Source organism: Harpia harpyja, chromosome Z (assembly GCF_026419915.1).
Source record: "Harpia harpyja isolate bHarHar1 chromosome Z, bHarHar1 primary haplotype, whole genome shotgun sequence".
Classification (NCBI taxonomy): domain Eukaryota; kingdom Metazoa; phylum Chordata; class Aves; order Accipitriformes; family Accipitridae; genus Harpia; species Harpia harpyja.
Window position 1 is genome coordinate 114992540 of NC_068969.1, and position 18550 is coordinate 115011089.

General features: G+C 40.5%; 1 protein-coding gene across 2 annotated transcripts in view; it reads left to right on the forward strand.

Annotated features, from left to right (window-relative positions):
- Positions 1-18550, forward strand: part of DCC (DCC netrin 1 receptor) — a 572411-nt gene that overhangs the window by 482868 nt on the left and 70993 nt on the right. For both annotated transcript variants that reach the window (XM_052778515.1, XM_052778516.1), the window contains exon 15: positions 3109-3303. In XM_052778515.1, the coding sequence (XP_052634475.1) occupies positions 3109-3303 (195 nt within the window). The remainder of the gene's footprint in view (positions 1-3108; positions 3304-18550) is intronic.

Genomic DNA, 18550 nt, shown 5'->3' on the forward strand with positions numbered 1-18550 from the left:
TAAATAGCTTGAGCAAGGATGCAAAAGAATCTCTGATCAACTTAGCAAAGGTATCCTCCAGGAAAATGGGTTTAGGATGCTTCGTTTCTGATTACTGCATTGAACAGATGGAAGCTGTTATACATATTAGATAGTGATATAGTTTAGCTTCAGCTTTAAATTAGTGCTCTAAGAGCATGACAAGCTACACTGCTATTATATTGTAATTTATACTGAAAAGTGAAGGGGGAAATCTGTGAACAAAATGGGATGAGTAAAAAGTACCCGGACTTTGTAAAACATACATCTTTGAATGTCTAAGAGAATTGCTAAAGTGACCCAAATGTAAAGCATTTTTCAAGCTTGACAGTGGAATTAGGGACCTTTAAGTAGCACTAAGTGCAGTATTGCCTGGATGGAAGACGTAGGTGCTCAAGCCATCACGCAGAAACACAGCGAAGGACTCAGAGGCACGTGTGAGCGGACGTGGCGTCCCAGGAGGAGAAGTCACGGCAGGCAGCGACGCAGGACTCCGGCTTCCATTTGCTGCGGACCTAACCGTCCGTAAGGGAAGAGCGTGAGAAATGCAGCACCGAGAAATCTGGCTTCATGGGCACGTCTACTGAGGAGCTCTCCTCTTGCGTGCCAGCCGCTGGTCTGTGGGGCTGGCTGACATCCACGGCTGGTGGGTCTGAGCACAGCGTTTCCTTGCAGGTACCCACAGATTTCCTCACCTGAGAGGAAAGCGAGAAACTCTTGGTGCAGTTAAGAGAGGGACTGTAAATTTGTCTCAGTTGGGACTTAGGATGAAGAACTCATTTGGCACTACGTGTAGGAGAATGGGATCTCATGGTTGCTTCTCAAAAGTAGTTCCGGCATCACGTTCAAGCCCAGGAGATACAAAAGTAAATGTATCGATCTAGAACCGCAAGGGAACGGTCTGACAAAGAAAGCAGAAATATGAGATACGTGTTTCAATGAGAATTTGACTCCTGGATGTCTGAGTGCTGGAACACTGAAATCAGCAGAGCCATGCAAAGGCTGGATGGTCATGTTTCCTGAAGAATTGATGGATTTAGATGTTTGGCTGTACATTATGTCTGACAGAAGTCCTTACTGTGGAAAGCATGCTTCGTTGTAAAGAGAACCAAAAAGTATTTTGTTTGAGGGGAAAAAAAAAATAGTTGATTCTAACATTTAACTTTGTATTTGGGATGTGAGCTACACGACACAATTTCTAAAGTTCTGTTTCAGAATAAGAAAAGTGTTTTTTCCAGAAAATGTTTGAAAGTAAAGCTAATGAAAATGTAACTAAAATTGCTTTATACAGAAAGCTGAAGCAAAAAAATGCATCTTCAAAAAATAGCTGTGATTATGAAATGTCAGTATCAAAGAATAGTTCAAAAATGTTGTTCAGCCCAGCTTCATTTTAGAGACTTAATTCACAAGAAGGGTACCAGAAGTTAAACCGCCTTTAACTTTTTGAAATAAGAAGTCATGATTTAGCTCTGAAATGCGTGAATCGCATATTTGAATTGTTTGGAATAAAGAATATGAAATGTTTGAATAAAGCAGTTTTAACCTAAACAGCTGCCTAGAGGTATCTGTACTGCAGTTGAAATCTCTGTGTTGTGTCAGATGTAAAAATTATCATTTGAGGGCAATTGGTTCTTTGAATGCTCTGATCTCCTCTGCTGCCTGAGAATTGCTGCTTTTAGGAATTTTGAGGAATTTTCAGTATTGCTATGTTATCCAGCTTGTCATTTCAAGGCATCAAATTGTTATTTTATCTTTGGGGCTTGTAAGAAATGCTTCTGTCATTTGTTTTTCAAACAGCACTGTTGAGGAATAGCTGCTCAAATAACTTTTGCTTCTGCATTAAAACAAAGTTTGGGAGTGGAGTGGGGGTAAATGGCAACTTAACCTGACTTACAGTGGCACTACGGGTGCAATCTGTTTCTTCTTTTTGTGAGTAGCAACTTTTCAGTGAATTTTCTTCAACTTTTAAACAAGACCCATGCTTTGCAATTTTAAGGAGTTGAATGCAAAGGACTTGCAAAGTTGCTAGGTGGTTCAGACTGGTAATGTACTAATCAGCCTTCCCTGAAGGTGCAGCAGGTTTTCAGACTACTCTAATGTGTTCATAAGAATTCAACTGAAAGCTCATAAAATACCAAGGACACATGCATGGGACTGGTTATTGAAAAGTGTTAATTCTTCTTTTTATTGCCTTTTCCAAGGTTTACAGTGGGAATGCTTCACAACTGTGAAGTGTCTTTTGTTGGAGTTTACATCATCTTGTCCTTGTTGCCTTCCATATAAGCTTTCATCTATTATATTGCAAGCCTTTTTATTGGGGAAAAATAGTAACTTGTCTCTTTCTGCTCTCAAACAGACAAGCTACTGTGCAGCTCCTCTGAAGAGACTTGTGATATGGTAGTTACCGGGTAAACTCAAACAAAAGGCATTTACTCATCTAACCTTTACGCTAAAATTAGGCTTGTAGAAGGCACATAGACTCCAAGTGATTAATTACTACTTAAAGTAATGAATATTACCTGGGAACACCTGTAAATAAAATATCTCATTCTATTATTTCATTTTTTGAAATGCTGGTGTATTATTTAAAGCAGCTTCAAAGCAAGAGATGCATGCCCAAGAGTTAAATTCTTGTTTTCATGGGAAGGAAAGACACTATTGCCAGAATATACTAGTATATTGCTAACAAAGTAAACCTTTTTGTTAAATAATCTGCGAGCGCAGGACGACTCATGCAATCAGCTGTTAGGATCCTGCTGAACTTGCAAATAGACTAGGGAAGAGAAAAGTTGTCCTCCTGGAAATTCTTTTGCAGGTCATCTTTCATTTTCCTGCATCATTTTAAATATCTCTTGTAGCCTTATGCTAAAGGTGGGAAGCACCAGGAGATACTCGGTTTAAAACAGGATGAGGCAGCTCGGTGCTCTTGGAAGGGAAGGATGTAGCTCAGAAATCAAATTGCATGTAAGCGCTGCATGTAACTCTGGGGCACCTGGTTGGGGGTTTTTGTGCAAATATTTTAATCTAAACTCAAACCTTGAGTAGAATATTAATTTATACTTCTATCTTTCTTTCTTTTTTTAATCCCAGAATCTCAGGTTCCTGACCAGCCAAGCTCTCTTCATGTCAGGCCCTTGACAACAAGTATCGTCATGAGTTGGACTCCGCCGCTGAACCCAAACATTGTCGTCCGCGGGTACATCATCGGCTACGGCGTAGGCAGTCCGTATGCTGAGACTGTGCGGGTGGACAGTAAACAGCGTTATTATTCCATTGAAAATTTGGGTAAGTAATTATTTTCATTCATTTCATTTCATGAAAAGATGTTCCTCTGAGATTATGCTATTTTTGCAGGTTTATTTTCAGGCAATCACTGGTGCTTCCTTTATATGTTGCTTTCTTAGGCTGTTTCTGCAGTCCATTTTACATTTGGTTCTACCTTCAAAACTCTGGACAGTCTCAAATATGTCAAATTTCTTTGATCAAATGCTCATTTAATTCAGTAGACCTTATTAAGTCGTGTGCTCCTAATACTGACTCTCACTTGTGCAGAGAGCTGGACCTAAAGATGTTATTCCCTGGGCTGCCCCCCCCCATGTTTGAATTTAATGGCAATCGCAAAACTCCTATTTTGTGTCTGTCAAAATGGTGCCCAGAGAGAGGTGGTTATTCATTATTCATGGCACAGCCTCTGTGACAGTTCATCTAAATTCTCAGCATGGTACACAGGGACCTGGATTCTTCCAGTGGTGACGGACCGTTCTCCTAGCACTGGGAAAACAGTTCAAAGTTTAAAGGAAGTCAAAAAGTTTAATGGTTTCCTTGCAGTTTCTGCTTTAGCACTTCTATTCCAGGTAAAAATGGTAAGTTTTCTGCTTAGTAATCTGGGAATGATCAGCTGTTACAGGAAAATTCATTAACTTGGTGCATTAGGGGTGCACAGCTAGACTAGTTATCTCAGTTCTAGAGGGCCAAAACTCTTTGGTAGCTGGAGACGCTTTTCTTTGGAATTTGTGTTTTATAGCACCGTGAAACTGCATCGTCCAACCTTTTTGCCGTTTCCTTGGGGGAAACCTGGAGAGTAGCGTAAACTGTTTTTACTGTTACTTCATCAAACAGCTTCTCTATGTCCAGGTGTATATTTCATGATGGAGGTATTCGCAAAGAGCCGTGCATAAACGCTCCCAAATACTCAGTGAGTTCTACAGAAAAAGGCAGATTTGATAATGTTTTGTGCAAGTGCGAAGTTACTATGCAAAATGGAAAGATATCTGACTGGACTATGGCAGAAATTTTGTGGAATATAAAGATAAAAGCTATTACTAATGAATGTGTGTGTCTAATAACTAATGGTCAGGATTAAGTGCAAAGTATTTTTTTTAATTCCAAAAGGGATTTAAATTCTCCTAAGCCTATTTTAAGTTGTTTCATATCTCTAATGAGTTTTCAGTTGAGTCTTCCACCATTGTTGACCCAGAAGTACTAGAAAAGAAAGGGAGATGGACAGAGCTATCAAAGTTTTACAGAGTTCCGAATGCCCAGCTCCCACTAAAAGTGTCTTGATTAACAACTGGAGAAACGTCTTGGGTTTTGTGAAGCTTTAGTGTTTGTTTTCCTTCATGTATTAAATGACCAGTGAATATATTCGCTCATAGGACCTCTGATAGCCACTACCGTCAGGTGGAAGTTATGCTAGGAACAGCTTGCAGATACAAAACTCTTGGTATCTGTGGAAAGTTGATGGTGTACTTCGGGTATTAGAACTGTTTCTGTGGATTAAAAGGGTTTTCCTATATTCTTGGCCCTGCCAACAGGCAGAAGTACATACAAAGTCCAGCAAGTCAGGAAGGGTGTTTCACTAATGTACTTTACTAATATACAGAAGTAACACCCAGACATCTAGAAAATGTCAAGAAACTATTGAGTGTATTAAATATTTAGTTATAAATAATTCAGTCACTGAAATCAGGGTTGGTTTTTTTTGCTGAATATCCTCCAACAGACTGAGGTTTCATGAACATTATTAATTATTCAGATGGAAAGTATCTTTTTCATTGTACATTTTTTGGTTTGATTGCAAATATTCAAAATGTGAGCACTGTAACTTAATTGTCAGTGTCCAGATAAGCTGCATGCATCTGGTCTCGAACTGGGTAAGGATGCAAGCTCTTTGGTCGCAAATCCTGATGTGTGCATTTTAAATTCGACTTCTCCAAATGTTCACGTGTACAACTTCGGAAATCAATTCCATGAATAATTGCATTAATTAAATTCCATCATTTAAATATCCACAGAAAATGAACCCCAGAGGGATGTGACCAAGGGCCCAGAGAAAGCTTTTAAAAAATTAGAACAGTTGCCAACACTTCCTACATTATTCACCCACTTTATTAGAAGCCATTACGAGAAAATTACACAAAATGATGAGACAGAATTCTTTTCCTAATAAAAGTACTGTTTTCAATAAGGTTATGAATCAAAATGTGCTGCTGGCAGAAATAAGGGGGAAAAGTACTTCCTAGGTGAAATGAGGGGAAAAAATACTTCCTAGATGTTATGTGGACTCACCCCACCTGTTGTAAAATTTCCTATGAAACCTGTGCATGAGTATGGTATTCATTGTCATAAATGTACTATGTGAAAGCGACAATGAAGTCTGATGTCTAAATAAATGATGAACTTCAGTGAGTTTTTCTCTCCCTTCCAAAGACCTCATCCCTTTTGATGCTCGTGGCTTTCAGCGATTACTTCCTCTTGGCTCCCCAGCTCTCCTTTGTCTCGTTAGACAGAGACTGCAGAGAGGTCACCCCACTTCGCCTCAATCCAGTCTGTGATGTGTGTAGCTGAAAAATTGGGGTTTTGCAGCTTCCTGAGGTTCACTGCAGTTTTTCTTTTTATTGTTGCTTTGTATGCTATTTTGAAGCACAGCGCAAACCTACGTATCATTTAGATTCTGGAGTCGTAGATACTTTCATTAAAGAGCAATCAGATTTGTTTGACATCAGCTGCCTTTCAGAAATCCTGCCTGACTCTCACTTATAGTCACCGTTTTCACCCACAGATGCCCAAACCCAGCAATCCAGGTCCGTGTCAGGCATTATTTTACTGCTATAAACTCGTGCTGTAGTGCTGAGAGAAACGATGGGGAAGAACTGCTCTGTTAAAAGTAGTGCCGTGCCAGGTTGAACAGGGACGTGAAACACCCTGACACCATACGTGTGCGCATACGTGCACGCCTGATCTTTTTCCTGGGAACGATTTTCTTCTGTCTGTGTTCAGACCCACACAAAAGCACCTCCTGGACATCTTTCCAAAGACCTTACAGTTGAGAGATTGACAAGAGGGATGCACGTAGGTATTGAAAGTTGAAGCTGTCAGCCCCCAGGCTGGCTCACTGGCTTTATTCCCTTCCCAGCATCTGCGATACGGTTGCCCTGGAAATTCCTGCCTTCGTGATCCCCCTTTGTTTGGCGGTTCCTGCCGTAGATGTGCAATAGGGTTGCTGTGGCAATTCCTGCTTGTTGGATATGTAAGGCTGCAGTTCCTCGTGCTGGTATTTGTGTAGGTTTTGTTCCTCCTTCCCTAATTTGTTTGTGCAGCCACGGGTCACTGTTGGCCACCTGCACGCACATCCTATGAATACGGATGGTTGGGTACCATTGTTATAAATGTCTGGAAATACAGTAATTTGATGTAATTTGCATTTTTATGTGAAATTCTGTAATTCTAAAATCTAATCCTAAATGACTTACTACTATCATAAAAGTTGAGGCAGAGTCAGAAACAAAACTTAGTCCATGCTTTAAGCTCAGGCCTGTTGATGTTCTCTGCAGCCAGGCTGTAAAGAAGATGGGTTACTTCACTTGTGGACGTGGTACGTCAGCGTTTGGTGGTGAAACCTTTGTGATCAGAACTAATGATAAACTCTCTGACCTACTCTCTAGACTGGTTATTTATTTTACCCGACTTCAGATGTTTAACTGAGTCACCTGAGTTTGAGCTGTATCGGCCCATGTTACTTCTCTAGTCCCTCAAGCAAGAAAAGAACAGCAAGGATAGTTCAGCCCATTCAACAGCTCCATCATCTGACTTTTTCTCCCTGTTGACCACGGCGGATGCCCGTAATGGTAACTTAGCCGTGGTGTGCGTTGTTACGCATCAGGATTTGTCATTCAAGAGCTGACGATGAAATTCCAAAGATCTTTGCACCTTCAATCTGCTGCTATTGATCAACTAAAAATGCTGTCTGTGTAGTACTTACTGGTTTTGGATGGGAGTCAGATACCGAAGTCTCTTTAGAAATCCTATCGGACACTTCACTGCACCTTTATAATCCTAAATACTTTTAAAACTCTGCTTGAAAGTACAAGGCTTGGGAGCAATGGACAGTCTCCTTAAGGAGATCACCCATAGGGGAAGGATGGAGACCTACACGCTCACGGAGTGGTCTGCTTTTTAATTCCTTCCCTCTTGCTAATGCAAGTGTAACACCAGTATGCGCAAGTTGTATGGCAGCTTTGCATCACATTTTCAGGTACTTAATTGGTTACTGCCTTCAAGCAAAACTTTTTTAATGCCTGAATGAGCCTGTACCCGAGCTGTTACAGCACTTGTCTGAGTAGTACACTTCAGCGACTGAATAAATCACTTCAAAAACATGAAGAAAAGTACTCAGTCTTTCATAATAGTGATTGAGAACTTTATTCTGTGTGATGATCATCTTGAATACAACTATATAGAGGTAACACTTGTGCTCTAGAATGAATTAGAGTGATTTTCTTATGACTGAGTGGTCATATTGCTTGGAGAGACCTCCGCAGGTGCAGAAGAATATAAGAATATCCAGAGACTTCAGCTTTGTCAGTGAAGAATTTGTTGTATTTTCTTTTTGTAGTGTATGAAAGATATTTGATGTCAGTCTCATAAATTTCAGGAGCAAGCATCCCCTGCTCTCATTCAGCTTTTTCTGTGACAGAGATCAGTGCTTGACTGACTCTGCAATGAATAATTCTAACAAGGAGACCCACTTCTAGTGAGCCACTTCAGTTTGTTTTCTTTCTGTTTCTTTTAATATTTTTTACTTCTTTGCTTGTGATTATAAATGGCAAGGTTATTGACTGAGTAATGGTGGTTTTAACAATATCGGAAGAATTCACAGATGCCAATTCTGATCTTTTACGCCTAAGAAGTAATGATTTCTGTACTGATCCAGCTCAGAAGGCATTAAGCGTAGTAATGAACTGACTGGGCTCATGTCCATGGAGCTTCGTATTAAAGCTTACTCATGAAATAAAAGTTTAAAAGAAAAGGGAAGAAGTAAGCCAAGGAGATTTCTGTTTACTGATTCTGCAAACATAAACCCCCAAATATCTGAAACACCACACTAGCTGTAATAATTTGCATAAAACTTTTAGTATAGATCATAAAGCTGTATTTTTAATTAATGTATTGGAAAAATGAAACGTGGTAACTTTATCATAGCATATTCCGGTACATTATAACATTATCATATCATGCCGGGATATTTGGATAACTCATTCTGGGATATTTTAACAACTTACTGGGATAGTGGGAAAAGGTAGGAGGCTGACATGAGAAGGGTGGTAGGCTGGGCGTAAGGAGACCCGGCGGATGACCGTTAGCCTCCCAGTGCTGCACGGTGTGGCCTCTGCCTTTGCTTTATGTTAGTGACATCCCAACAGCAAAAATGCTTTAAAAAAGCATTTGAATAGTAACAATAGAATAATTCCGCAGCTGACGACAGGGTGTTTGCACCACGTGAGAGAAAGCAGAGAGATGCAGGTTTGAAAACCTGAGACTCAGTTTTAAGCTGATCACAAAAGGTAGTTCCTCTGGCGTCCATAATAATACTTCCATCTGTAAAACGCCCTAGGTCTTTCCATGAGAAAATGTGTATAAAAATTATTATTTTACAGCTATTCAAACCATTTGAAAACTAAACGTGATGGGAAAGCTGCACCAAATTCTAGAGTCTTACAGAAATGTGGACTTTCTTCTTAAGAGCACATCCCTTCCTCCCCCCTTACGTATGTAAGAAGAGAAGAACAAGGCGTAATTTTAGAAAGAGTTTTTAAGTACAGTTGCCTTTATGTGATCTAAGAAAAAGCTACATTCATCTCCCCGAGTGTGTAGGAATTCGTATGCACCCTCTTGAAAGAGTTTGATTGGGAAGCTGGAGTGCACATCTTGAAATATTATTTTCATGTCTCTTTTTAACTTGAACCTTTGATCCTCCTGGCCCAGCAATGAAAGCAAAGTGCATAATATGCAGCAAAATCTAGCAAAGACTTTTCAAAGTTACTCCCTCTCCTCCCATAAAGCCTGAAGCTACGCACATCTGAAAATTTTAAGCTCTGAAGAGAAAATCTAATGGATGTGAGCAATTTCTGCTTAATTAGTAGTTTGGAGATTAGAGCTACCATATGAATAATAAGAACGTATTAACAGCTCACACCGGTAAGTCATTTTATAATGCTGGAGGGGGTTGCACGGTCTCCCCTGGTCTATACGGACTGGTGCAAGGGACTCTATGCGGCATGGTGGGAGCTTGGCAGCCGGGGTGGTCTTGTCTTTGTGCGCCTTGATGCAAGTGTTACTGTTCAGCTGACGTGCGAGCATTTTGGATGGCACAGATGTTCAACTTTACAGATCCCTGCATTATTCAAGGAAAAAAACTTTAAAAAAAATCGACAATTACAAGTGACAAGAAATGAAGATAAAGCTTTTAGATCTGAATTTATATTTTAACAAACATACCGGTAGGAATACAAAAGGGTTCCATCAAATTCACCTTCAATCTTAACTGCGAATCAGGGAGAGAAAGAAGGTTCTTCATTTTCTTTAATCTTTGCAGATGACAGTTGTGGATTGTAACAAAGACATGAAAGGGAACAAAAAAGCTTTTTAATGTAGTTTTGGGTTGTTTTCTTCCCTTTGCATTTTTAATACAAAATGGAGCAGCAAAAATCAAACAAAAATATGTTAAATTTTATGCATCTCACTGTTTCCCTCATAGATCACATTAAAGCACAACACTAACAAGTAAAGGCACTTCGAGACTCCAGGGACTGTTCATTTTCTTTCTTGCCTTTGAAAACTGACTGTCATTTAAAGAATGTTGCTATTTCTGCAAATACTTCATGCAACAATTTTCTTTCATTTCTCCCTGACTTTGCTTTCTTACAGAGTATGGAGAAATTGCTCCCAAGCAAAGGGTCAGTGTGTGATCCATGCATTATTTATATTACAAACAGATCTTGCGTAACTCCCCCAAATCAGATGTTGTGTGGATTTTAACAGTGTCCTCGTGTTAAAGTGAATTTTAGCCTGCCCATATACCTGTGTGTAGGAATCCGCTCATACGCTTCACTCTGGCTGACTTTCTGTAAGGCTTTTTAGTTTGTTTATGCCTCTGTTCTCCAGCTGTAAAAAACAGCTAAACGGGCTTCTCTGACAAAGTGTTTAGGATCTATTGACAACAGATGGAACAGAAGAGCTGAATATTTCCCTTCTTCGTTGGTAAAAACCAGAATGCCGAAGAATAACTCTTAATCCCCAATTATAATATAAATAATGCAGATAGCCAAGAATATTTTTTTTCTTTATACTCATTCATCAACCACAAAAAAAGGAAGCTTTGTTGCAAGGCTTAGTTTTCAGGGAAAAGGACAGATACAACACTATGCCTTCTGGATTGTTACTGGTCTCTGTCGTGGATGCTAAGGAGATCAAAACAGCTAAGTGACGCAGGCTTATGGATGCACGTTTGCTTGGATGTAAGACTTATTTTTTGCAAAGGAAAGCACAACCTCTCCTCATGGTTCAACTTTCATCGTTATTTTTTGTGTATGAGTGCCTGAAGAAACCTTGCCCCCACACAGGTTAACCTTCCTGGTACGTTAATGGCGTTTCCTCTGATGTCAGGAAGCATCTCGAGTCACATCTATTCATTTTTTATTCATTTGTCCATATGTCTTACACTTCATTTCTGCTACACTACTTTACTCTTCCTGAGTTTGTCTGCATTTGTAACATCAATAACAAATGTATGTGATACGCATAGGGATTTTTTTGTTGTTTCGCATCCCTACCGACACAGAGTGCACTGAGCTTGCAATGCACCATGGGAGTTGTAAAGGTTCACATCTCCGCAGGAGACAAGACCTATTTCTAAGCATGTTCAAATTACAGTCTTTCCTCAAAAAAAAAAAAAGCCCTGCACACTTTGTTATAATGCACAGAGGACATAGCTCGCAAGAGAAATCAGCAAGCAGGCATAATATATGATGAGGTGACATCTTAAAAACAACTGTAAATATGGATTTGTTGTTCGTCTCTTGAACTACATTAAAATAAAAGCACTTAACAGGTTCTCATTATGAATTCTCTTTGCTCCGTTAAACACTTTCTCTAGCGTTTTAGAAGTTAAATGTTTCCAGAATCAGCCTGAGTACCTATAAATACACAGGCACCCCCAGAATAGTGAGGCACATCATTGTCGCCCAGCTGCAGCGACGTGTTTTGATGCCGTGACCTTCACTGGTTCCCTGCAGGGTCGTGTCCTCCCCGCGCTGCACGGTGCGCTCCCCCAAAGGCGCCGGGGCTCCAGGTAGGTCGATGTTGACTTCTTTGGGGTGATTCGCTGAGAGATGTTTTGCCAAGGGGGACAGCCTGTGAGAAGACAAGGAGGTCCAGTTGCTGAAGGATGCTGCTGGAGCTCACGCTGCAGCAGAGTAAGGCAAAACCCTGGGTATTGCTGCCTAACCAAATTTTTGGAAGATGACTGGAGTCCTAGTTTATCATCCAGAGAGCTAGGACGTGCGTTCAACAGTTGTAACAGAGTCAACGGTGAGACTGGATTAAAAATTACAGGTTAGGTTGTATTCGGTTGAAATGTAGACGTGTAGGACCTCCCTCTGTCCCCCGTCCCTCGCATCTCTGGGAAGCAGATGGGCAGAACTGTGCTCCTCAGGGACAACTTTCAGTTAAATATAGGAAATATTTTAAGCATGGCTACGTATTAACGTTTCTTTGTTATTTGTGTTACAGTAGGGCCCAGAGGTTCGAGGTGAGATCGGGGTTTTGTTGCGTAGTTAACGTAGAAACACAATGTAAGACTCCACTTCAAGGAGCTTATAGTCAAAAGATTAAAGGAAATAGAAAAAAAAGAAAAGTTAATACTGTAGGGACTGAAGACATACAAAAACCAGTGACTTATCCATCATTTCTTGAGAAATTTGTGACGTACTGCAGACATGAATCCAAGTTTCCACTGTTCCCTGTATTCCCTCTCAAAACCAAATGTTTTTGTCTAAAAAGGGCTTTAACACTTAGGTGGGAATTTTCCCAGGCCAATAGTTTCACGTTTTGATGCCTCAATCAGCAATCTACATTGCTCTTTCAGATCCTAAACAGAAAGAATTGATTTTCAGGAGATACTAGTACTCCTGATGCTTCAAATATCATGTTAGTTAGCTGACTTTGTTTAAATGTTGGATGAAACCTTTGGCATGGAAATAATGTGCCCAATTTCCAAAACTTACATTTTGTGCTTTCCATTCACAAAGAAGATACCAGGCCCATCCTCTGTAACCATGGAAAATGCATTCTTGAATTTTCCAGCATCTGGTAAGTTTAACTTAATTGAACAAAGTTCTTCTCTGTTATTATGGATTGTTCAGTTTACCAGAAGATGTAAATATATGCTAGTTCAGTTGTGTTAGAAAAAGGATAATTCATTGGTAGTTCTCTTATTTTCTTGAAAGCAATACATGAGCTCTTTATTACCCATTTTAGCCTTTCTGGTAGTGACTTCTTTCTAAATTACCTAATACATTCGATGAAATAACATCACAGAAATTATCTCCTCGTCCACCACTGAAATGCAGCTGTTGCTGATGTACAAGAAGTGCCTAGAAGGAATAAAATAAAACTGTTTTTCTCTAGCTGACAACATAGGAGAAACTCATTTGCAGAATTTCACCATGCTAGTCTATTCTAGTGGAATATTTATAGTTAAATTTGCTAATATGATTAATAGTTTGGGGTTGGGGTTTGGTTTTTTTAATGTGGATACCATTTCCCTACATTGTGCTAAAATTTGCTTCTAAGCTTTGCTCTCCAGGGCAAGCGTATGCTGTCCAAGAGGTGGAATACATCACTTACTGTTTCTTTTAATGCACTTTAATCTGCTGGCCATTAGGTGCCCAGTGGATATTTGTAAAATCAGAGTCAAGGCACCTTTCTTTTTGGGTGACGGTGTACAGTCCATTGCTTGAGGGTAATTTCTGCACAGAGGAGGCCAAATCACCCCTTGGGCTTCCACCCCCCGGGCAAGACGCTGCTGATGCTCTAACGGCATACGTGGCACGGTTTGTTATGCCTGGATGCCTGACTAGCCTGACACCGCAGCGCTCAAAGCACGGATTTATTCAGTAGCCTGCTGAATGCAGAATGTTTCCTCCAAGGTCTGACCCAGGTGTGAAGAGATTCCCTTGGAATTTGCCTCCAGAGGAACGCCTCCGATTCCCTCTGAGCCGTCTCACACAGCAGGAACCCCTCCTGCTTTGGGCTTGTTTGTTGTGGCACTTCTAGTTGAAAACTGGAGCGTAAACTGTGCTTTGGGCTCCTTAATGCACGTAGGGTGGTTTCCAATTCCCTGGGAGCGTTCAACCCCAGCCCTGGCTGCAACCCTCCGTTTCAGGTCCAGGGTACAGAAGTACACTACATTTGACTGCGTCGTTGGAAGTGCTTTACCCTCTCGATTTCTCAGAATGCGGTAACCCTTGTCTGCAAGAGTTTATACTTCAATTTGACATTCGTCCTATAGATAGATTACCTTTTCCTGGCAATAAACTAGTGTGACTAGGTCTAGGAACTGACACTGGTACTACTGATTACTAGGTGTAATGTTTTCACAAACCCAAACAGCAGTAAATGAGACAGTTCTCTGGTTGCTTTTTGAGATAATTGTAGCGATGGCTTTTCTACCCTTTGGAGGGTCTTTCAGCATCAGTGGCAATGGCAGGACACACAGGGCATAGACATAATTCTCTTGAAGACTTTTTCTCTTTTAACAGGGCATTTCCTGTAGGAGTTACTCTGCTTGCAACAAATGCTAGCATTTGTGTTTCTGCTCCTTTCTTTGCTGATAAAGTGGAGTCAGCATGCTTTTGGCAAAGCAAACGGTGAGAGCAACAGAGAAGGCAGAAGGGTCCTATGTCAGCAGCTGGCTTAGAACTTCCTCCTCAGATTGATATCAAGGCCAGGTTCCTGCTCTCATCGTGGTTGTGGGAGCAGGTATTAATTACCACAGAATGACTTAGGTTGGAAGGGATCCCTCAAGTCATACGGTCCAAGTCTTTGTTCAAGCAGAGCCAGCTTCAGAGGGAGCTCTGGGCCACACCAGCGTCCTCTGCAGCTGACTTCTGAGCACCTCCAGGGATGGGTGTTCCACAGCCTCTCTGGGCCCCTGCTGCAGTGCTTGACAGCCCTCATATTTATTTTTTTCCTAATAACTAATAGGAATGTCTCTTGCTGCGATTTCCACCCTGTCTTTTTACTGCAGGATATTGTCAGACCCCATCTGTTTTGACAAGATATCTTTGTTTCTACTTTGTCTACAGGGAGGCTGTAGCTTCTCATGACAGATACCTTACTACTGTCTCTGCCATCCCAAGGGTAGACTTCTGTAGCCTACAGTTAAAAACAGCTTAGTAATGGGGGGAAAAAAAAAAAGTGCAAAAGATGGCAGCTTTTCCTCCTCAGCAACCTGTGGCAGCGTGAGCACATTATTATACTGTACTTATAGATTCACACTGATGCTCAAGCAGAGTAAAAGGGATTAGACCTCAATGAAGTTCTACTTCACTTTTGGTTAGGATCAGGAAAGGCACTGACAAAGGTGTTGGGAGAAGATTATTGAACATGTAACTTATCTTTATTGCTATTTCATTGGCTACATTGCATTAGAAGAAATTCAGATGTTTTTAAGTGTAAGGCAGTAGCTCTGAGTAGTATGATGGGATTGAGCAACGTTTTCGTGATGAGCAGGAGACCCCATCTTAGCTTCGGCTCTCCCAGGGTACCAATCTGTAGAGCACTCTACAGGTCCCTCGTGTCAGGGAATTGTTAAAATGGGAGATGAGAAGAGGACTTGAGAATGAATTTTTATTTGAGAGAGAAAGGAGCTGATCTGGAAAATCAGCTGAGTGCACTACCCTCTTCCCAACCCTGTAGTTTAAAGTGAGGAGCTTTCCTCAGATTGGAGTTCATATCTAGTTGTCAAGCATTTATTTTATATTTATAGTTTAAAGACAAAATCAAATTATACATGAAAAGTCAACATTTGTCAAAAGATGCCATGTAATGGCTGTAGAGATGTCACAATTTTACCCTCTTGAAGAAGAAGATAACTGTGGTATCTTGAATGAGTTGGTATTTGTTGATTATTTTCTTTCCAGTAACAACATCTGTCAGTAGAAGAAATCGATTTTGTTCATGCTTAGTTTGAACTTCTTGTCCTTTTTTTTTTTTTTTTTTTTTTAGTTGAACTGCAGAACACAACTTTATTTCCAGAGCATGTTCCTCACCAACACTGACATGGGGATTCTTGGTTGATGCTCTAATTAAAGCTGAATTCTTTGCTCAGCTTCTTCAAAGGCAAGAAGAGATTTCTTCTGCCAGAAAAAAAGCATATAATTGTCTCCCACTCCTGCTTCAGAATAGCAAATACAAATGGTAACATCATTGTTATAGGGTTGTGTTCCTCGCTGTGATGAATAGGAGTCGGTGGAGAAAAATTCAGAATTTACCTCTGAATTCTTGCAACTGCACTGCAATCGTCATCTCTAAAGCCCCCGTTTCTTTGTTTCTTTGTGTTGTTTCTGCCAGGAGCGCTAACAACCCTTCTGTTCCATTAGCAGCTGCACTTATTATCAGGTTTACACTAAAAAGCTTTCCTCATTTGAACTCCCACTCCAGCCAGGGGCACTTTACCAAAAAGAGCACCAGAATGACCCCGTAATTATTATTAGTATACAATGCAGTTTAAAAAGCAACTGTCTGTCACATGATAATATTAATGCTTTTTCATTTTTTCATTGTATTGGACTAAACCGAACTCTAATACTGTGTTCAAACACTGTACCATGGCAAATTGCCTTTTTCCCTCTTATCTAAAGGAGACTCAAGCAATTATTTATTGCTCCAGTTAGCAGCAGCTCAAATTAACCACCTGAATTTTTCATGTTTTTAACAGAAAGCTACAGATCGCATCCTCATCCCAATCTTAGCTCATTTTTGCAAATGTAACCTTACCCAGCCTAGTTATAAACATGAATCATATGTCAGCCTGTTCAATTTATAAAATTTGATGGACTATATATTGTGCTATATGGGCAGTTGTAATGAAGTATGTGCTATATAGTCTCCATTTTTAAATTTTCCATGAACTTATCACATTTTTCCGCCTAATTTATCAATTTCCGTGAGTGTATTTTTCATGATCAAATTAATAGTAAATCACTCATTTTGCGTATTCATTGTTGGGAATTCACAATGTATTTTGATTAGACGTGACAGTTCTATGGGGTTGTGGGGGTTTTGACAGCAATTTCTAGAATCGGGTTTCTCCAGTAATCTTCCACATTCGCAAAGTCAGTGGTCAGGGTGACATTCTTTTCTGACTAATGTCTTGTTATTTAAAATTTAAGCCAAGCGAAGTCCAGACATCTGTGCTGTGGCCGTCATCAGTGGAGATACATACCAATCCTTAGAGGCTGATTTATCTTATATTTCTTAAATACCTATCTTAGTATGGGATGAATTGTCATACAGAGGTGCTTGTCTCTTCAGTCACTGTAGGGACAGCCCTTATAAACTAAACCACGTGCCTAACTTACAGAAAGCAGTGAGATTAATCCGCTGTCTGTCTCTATCTGTCCTCTTCAGTCTAGGCACTGAGTTCACTGCTGGTAACAGCAAACACCTGGTACATCTCAAAGTCCTAAAACTTCATCTTTTGGTATTCTTCCCTGTATTTCCCAAAGTCTGCCCTAGCGAATGGTCTGTATTAACCCCTTGCGTCACTCTGCCAGACATCTTTCAAAACTCCTAAATAGGCACAGCAGCTGGGACGTGGGTAGAAGGAAGAGATGGAGTCGGTCTAGACTGTGCATGTGAATTTCTTTTTCTTCTGCTGAAACTACTGAATGTGACATTATTAAAGTCTCAGCTAAATAATGACTTCTTGTCTCAATAAATAAATCTTTGTGTGGAATCTGGAGAGTTACAACACTTAGTTAAATTAGAAATTAAAAGTAGTATGCTAATACATGGTGGAAATCATATGAAAATATATACTACGTCTCTCTGAATACAAAATAATTTCCTTATGACTAATGATATTACAGTGAGTACCAACTGAATTAATAACCGTACAATACTTAGCACAGGGAGTTATTAATGCACCAGTCATTCATCTGGCAATTTTTAAAGTTTAGCTCTTTTGTGATAGAAGCACAGAAGTCACCTGAATATTAAACAAATATGTCACTGTTTCTTCTGGACATAAAATTAAGTACAAAATATGTGGGTAGAAAGGATATTAGTAACAATATGCAATAAGTACTTAAAGATTATTTACTCATTTCAGATTCACTGTAATGGTATTAATCATACTGAGCTGATTTGATGTTAAAGTAGATGAAATATGTAATTCTGCAGCAGGTCTTTTGCAATGTCATGTTAATAAATGCGTCCTCATGTGCAAACATTTGTTATTTCTTGCTGAAGAACTTTGAGAAGGTGGTTCCCATCTTTGGCAGGTGTATGAACGCCCAATGTATTCAGGTGCAATCTTCTTCTGTACAAATAGAATTAACAGCTAAAAAAAAAAAAAAAAAGTGGGGGGGAACGAAGTAATTCACCTGGAAAAAAAATCAGGAAAACGAATCGCCTTGTTTTGCTCAGAAAACAGTAGAAAAAACCAACATGGAACTGGTGCGCTCATTTCACTTTGTTTTTATTTAGGGACATATTTAGAGTAGCCCCGTGGTAAACTAGGACACACAAACCAGCGCCGCACGTCCGTGCAACCCTGAAGTTAATTCCCGTGTGTTATTTCTTGTCTGCCCCATCCTTCACCTTTACAACATAGCGTGAGCAGTTCTCAGTAGAGGTAAAACGGCTTATTACCCACGTCACTCTGACATCAAGAAATGAGGGAGGGAGGGAGGCTTTTTGCTCAGCGTCCAGGAATCGATCCCAGGGGTGCGTGACCTGTTCTGGGCTGGGTTCGGGAGCACGACTTCCACCCGAGCTGCGCTGGAGAGCCGGACGCCTGCGGTTCGCCGGTACGGACTTCAGGATCCCGAGGCAACGCATCGCTGGCGACCCTCAACCGTCTCTTCCCACGTCATCCCCCAGACGGCAACGTGTCCTCGCGGAGGGCCGCGTGGGGCTGGATGCTTCCCTGCCCGCCGGAGCTCAGCACCACGGCCCCGGCTGCCCC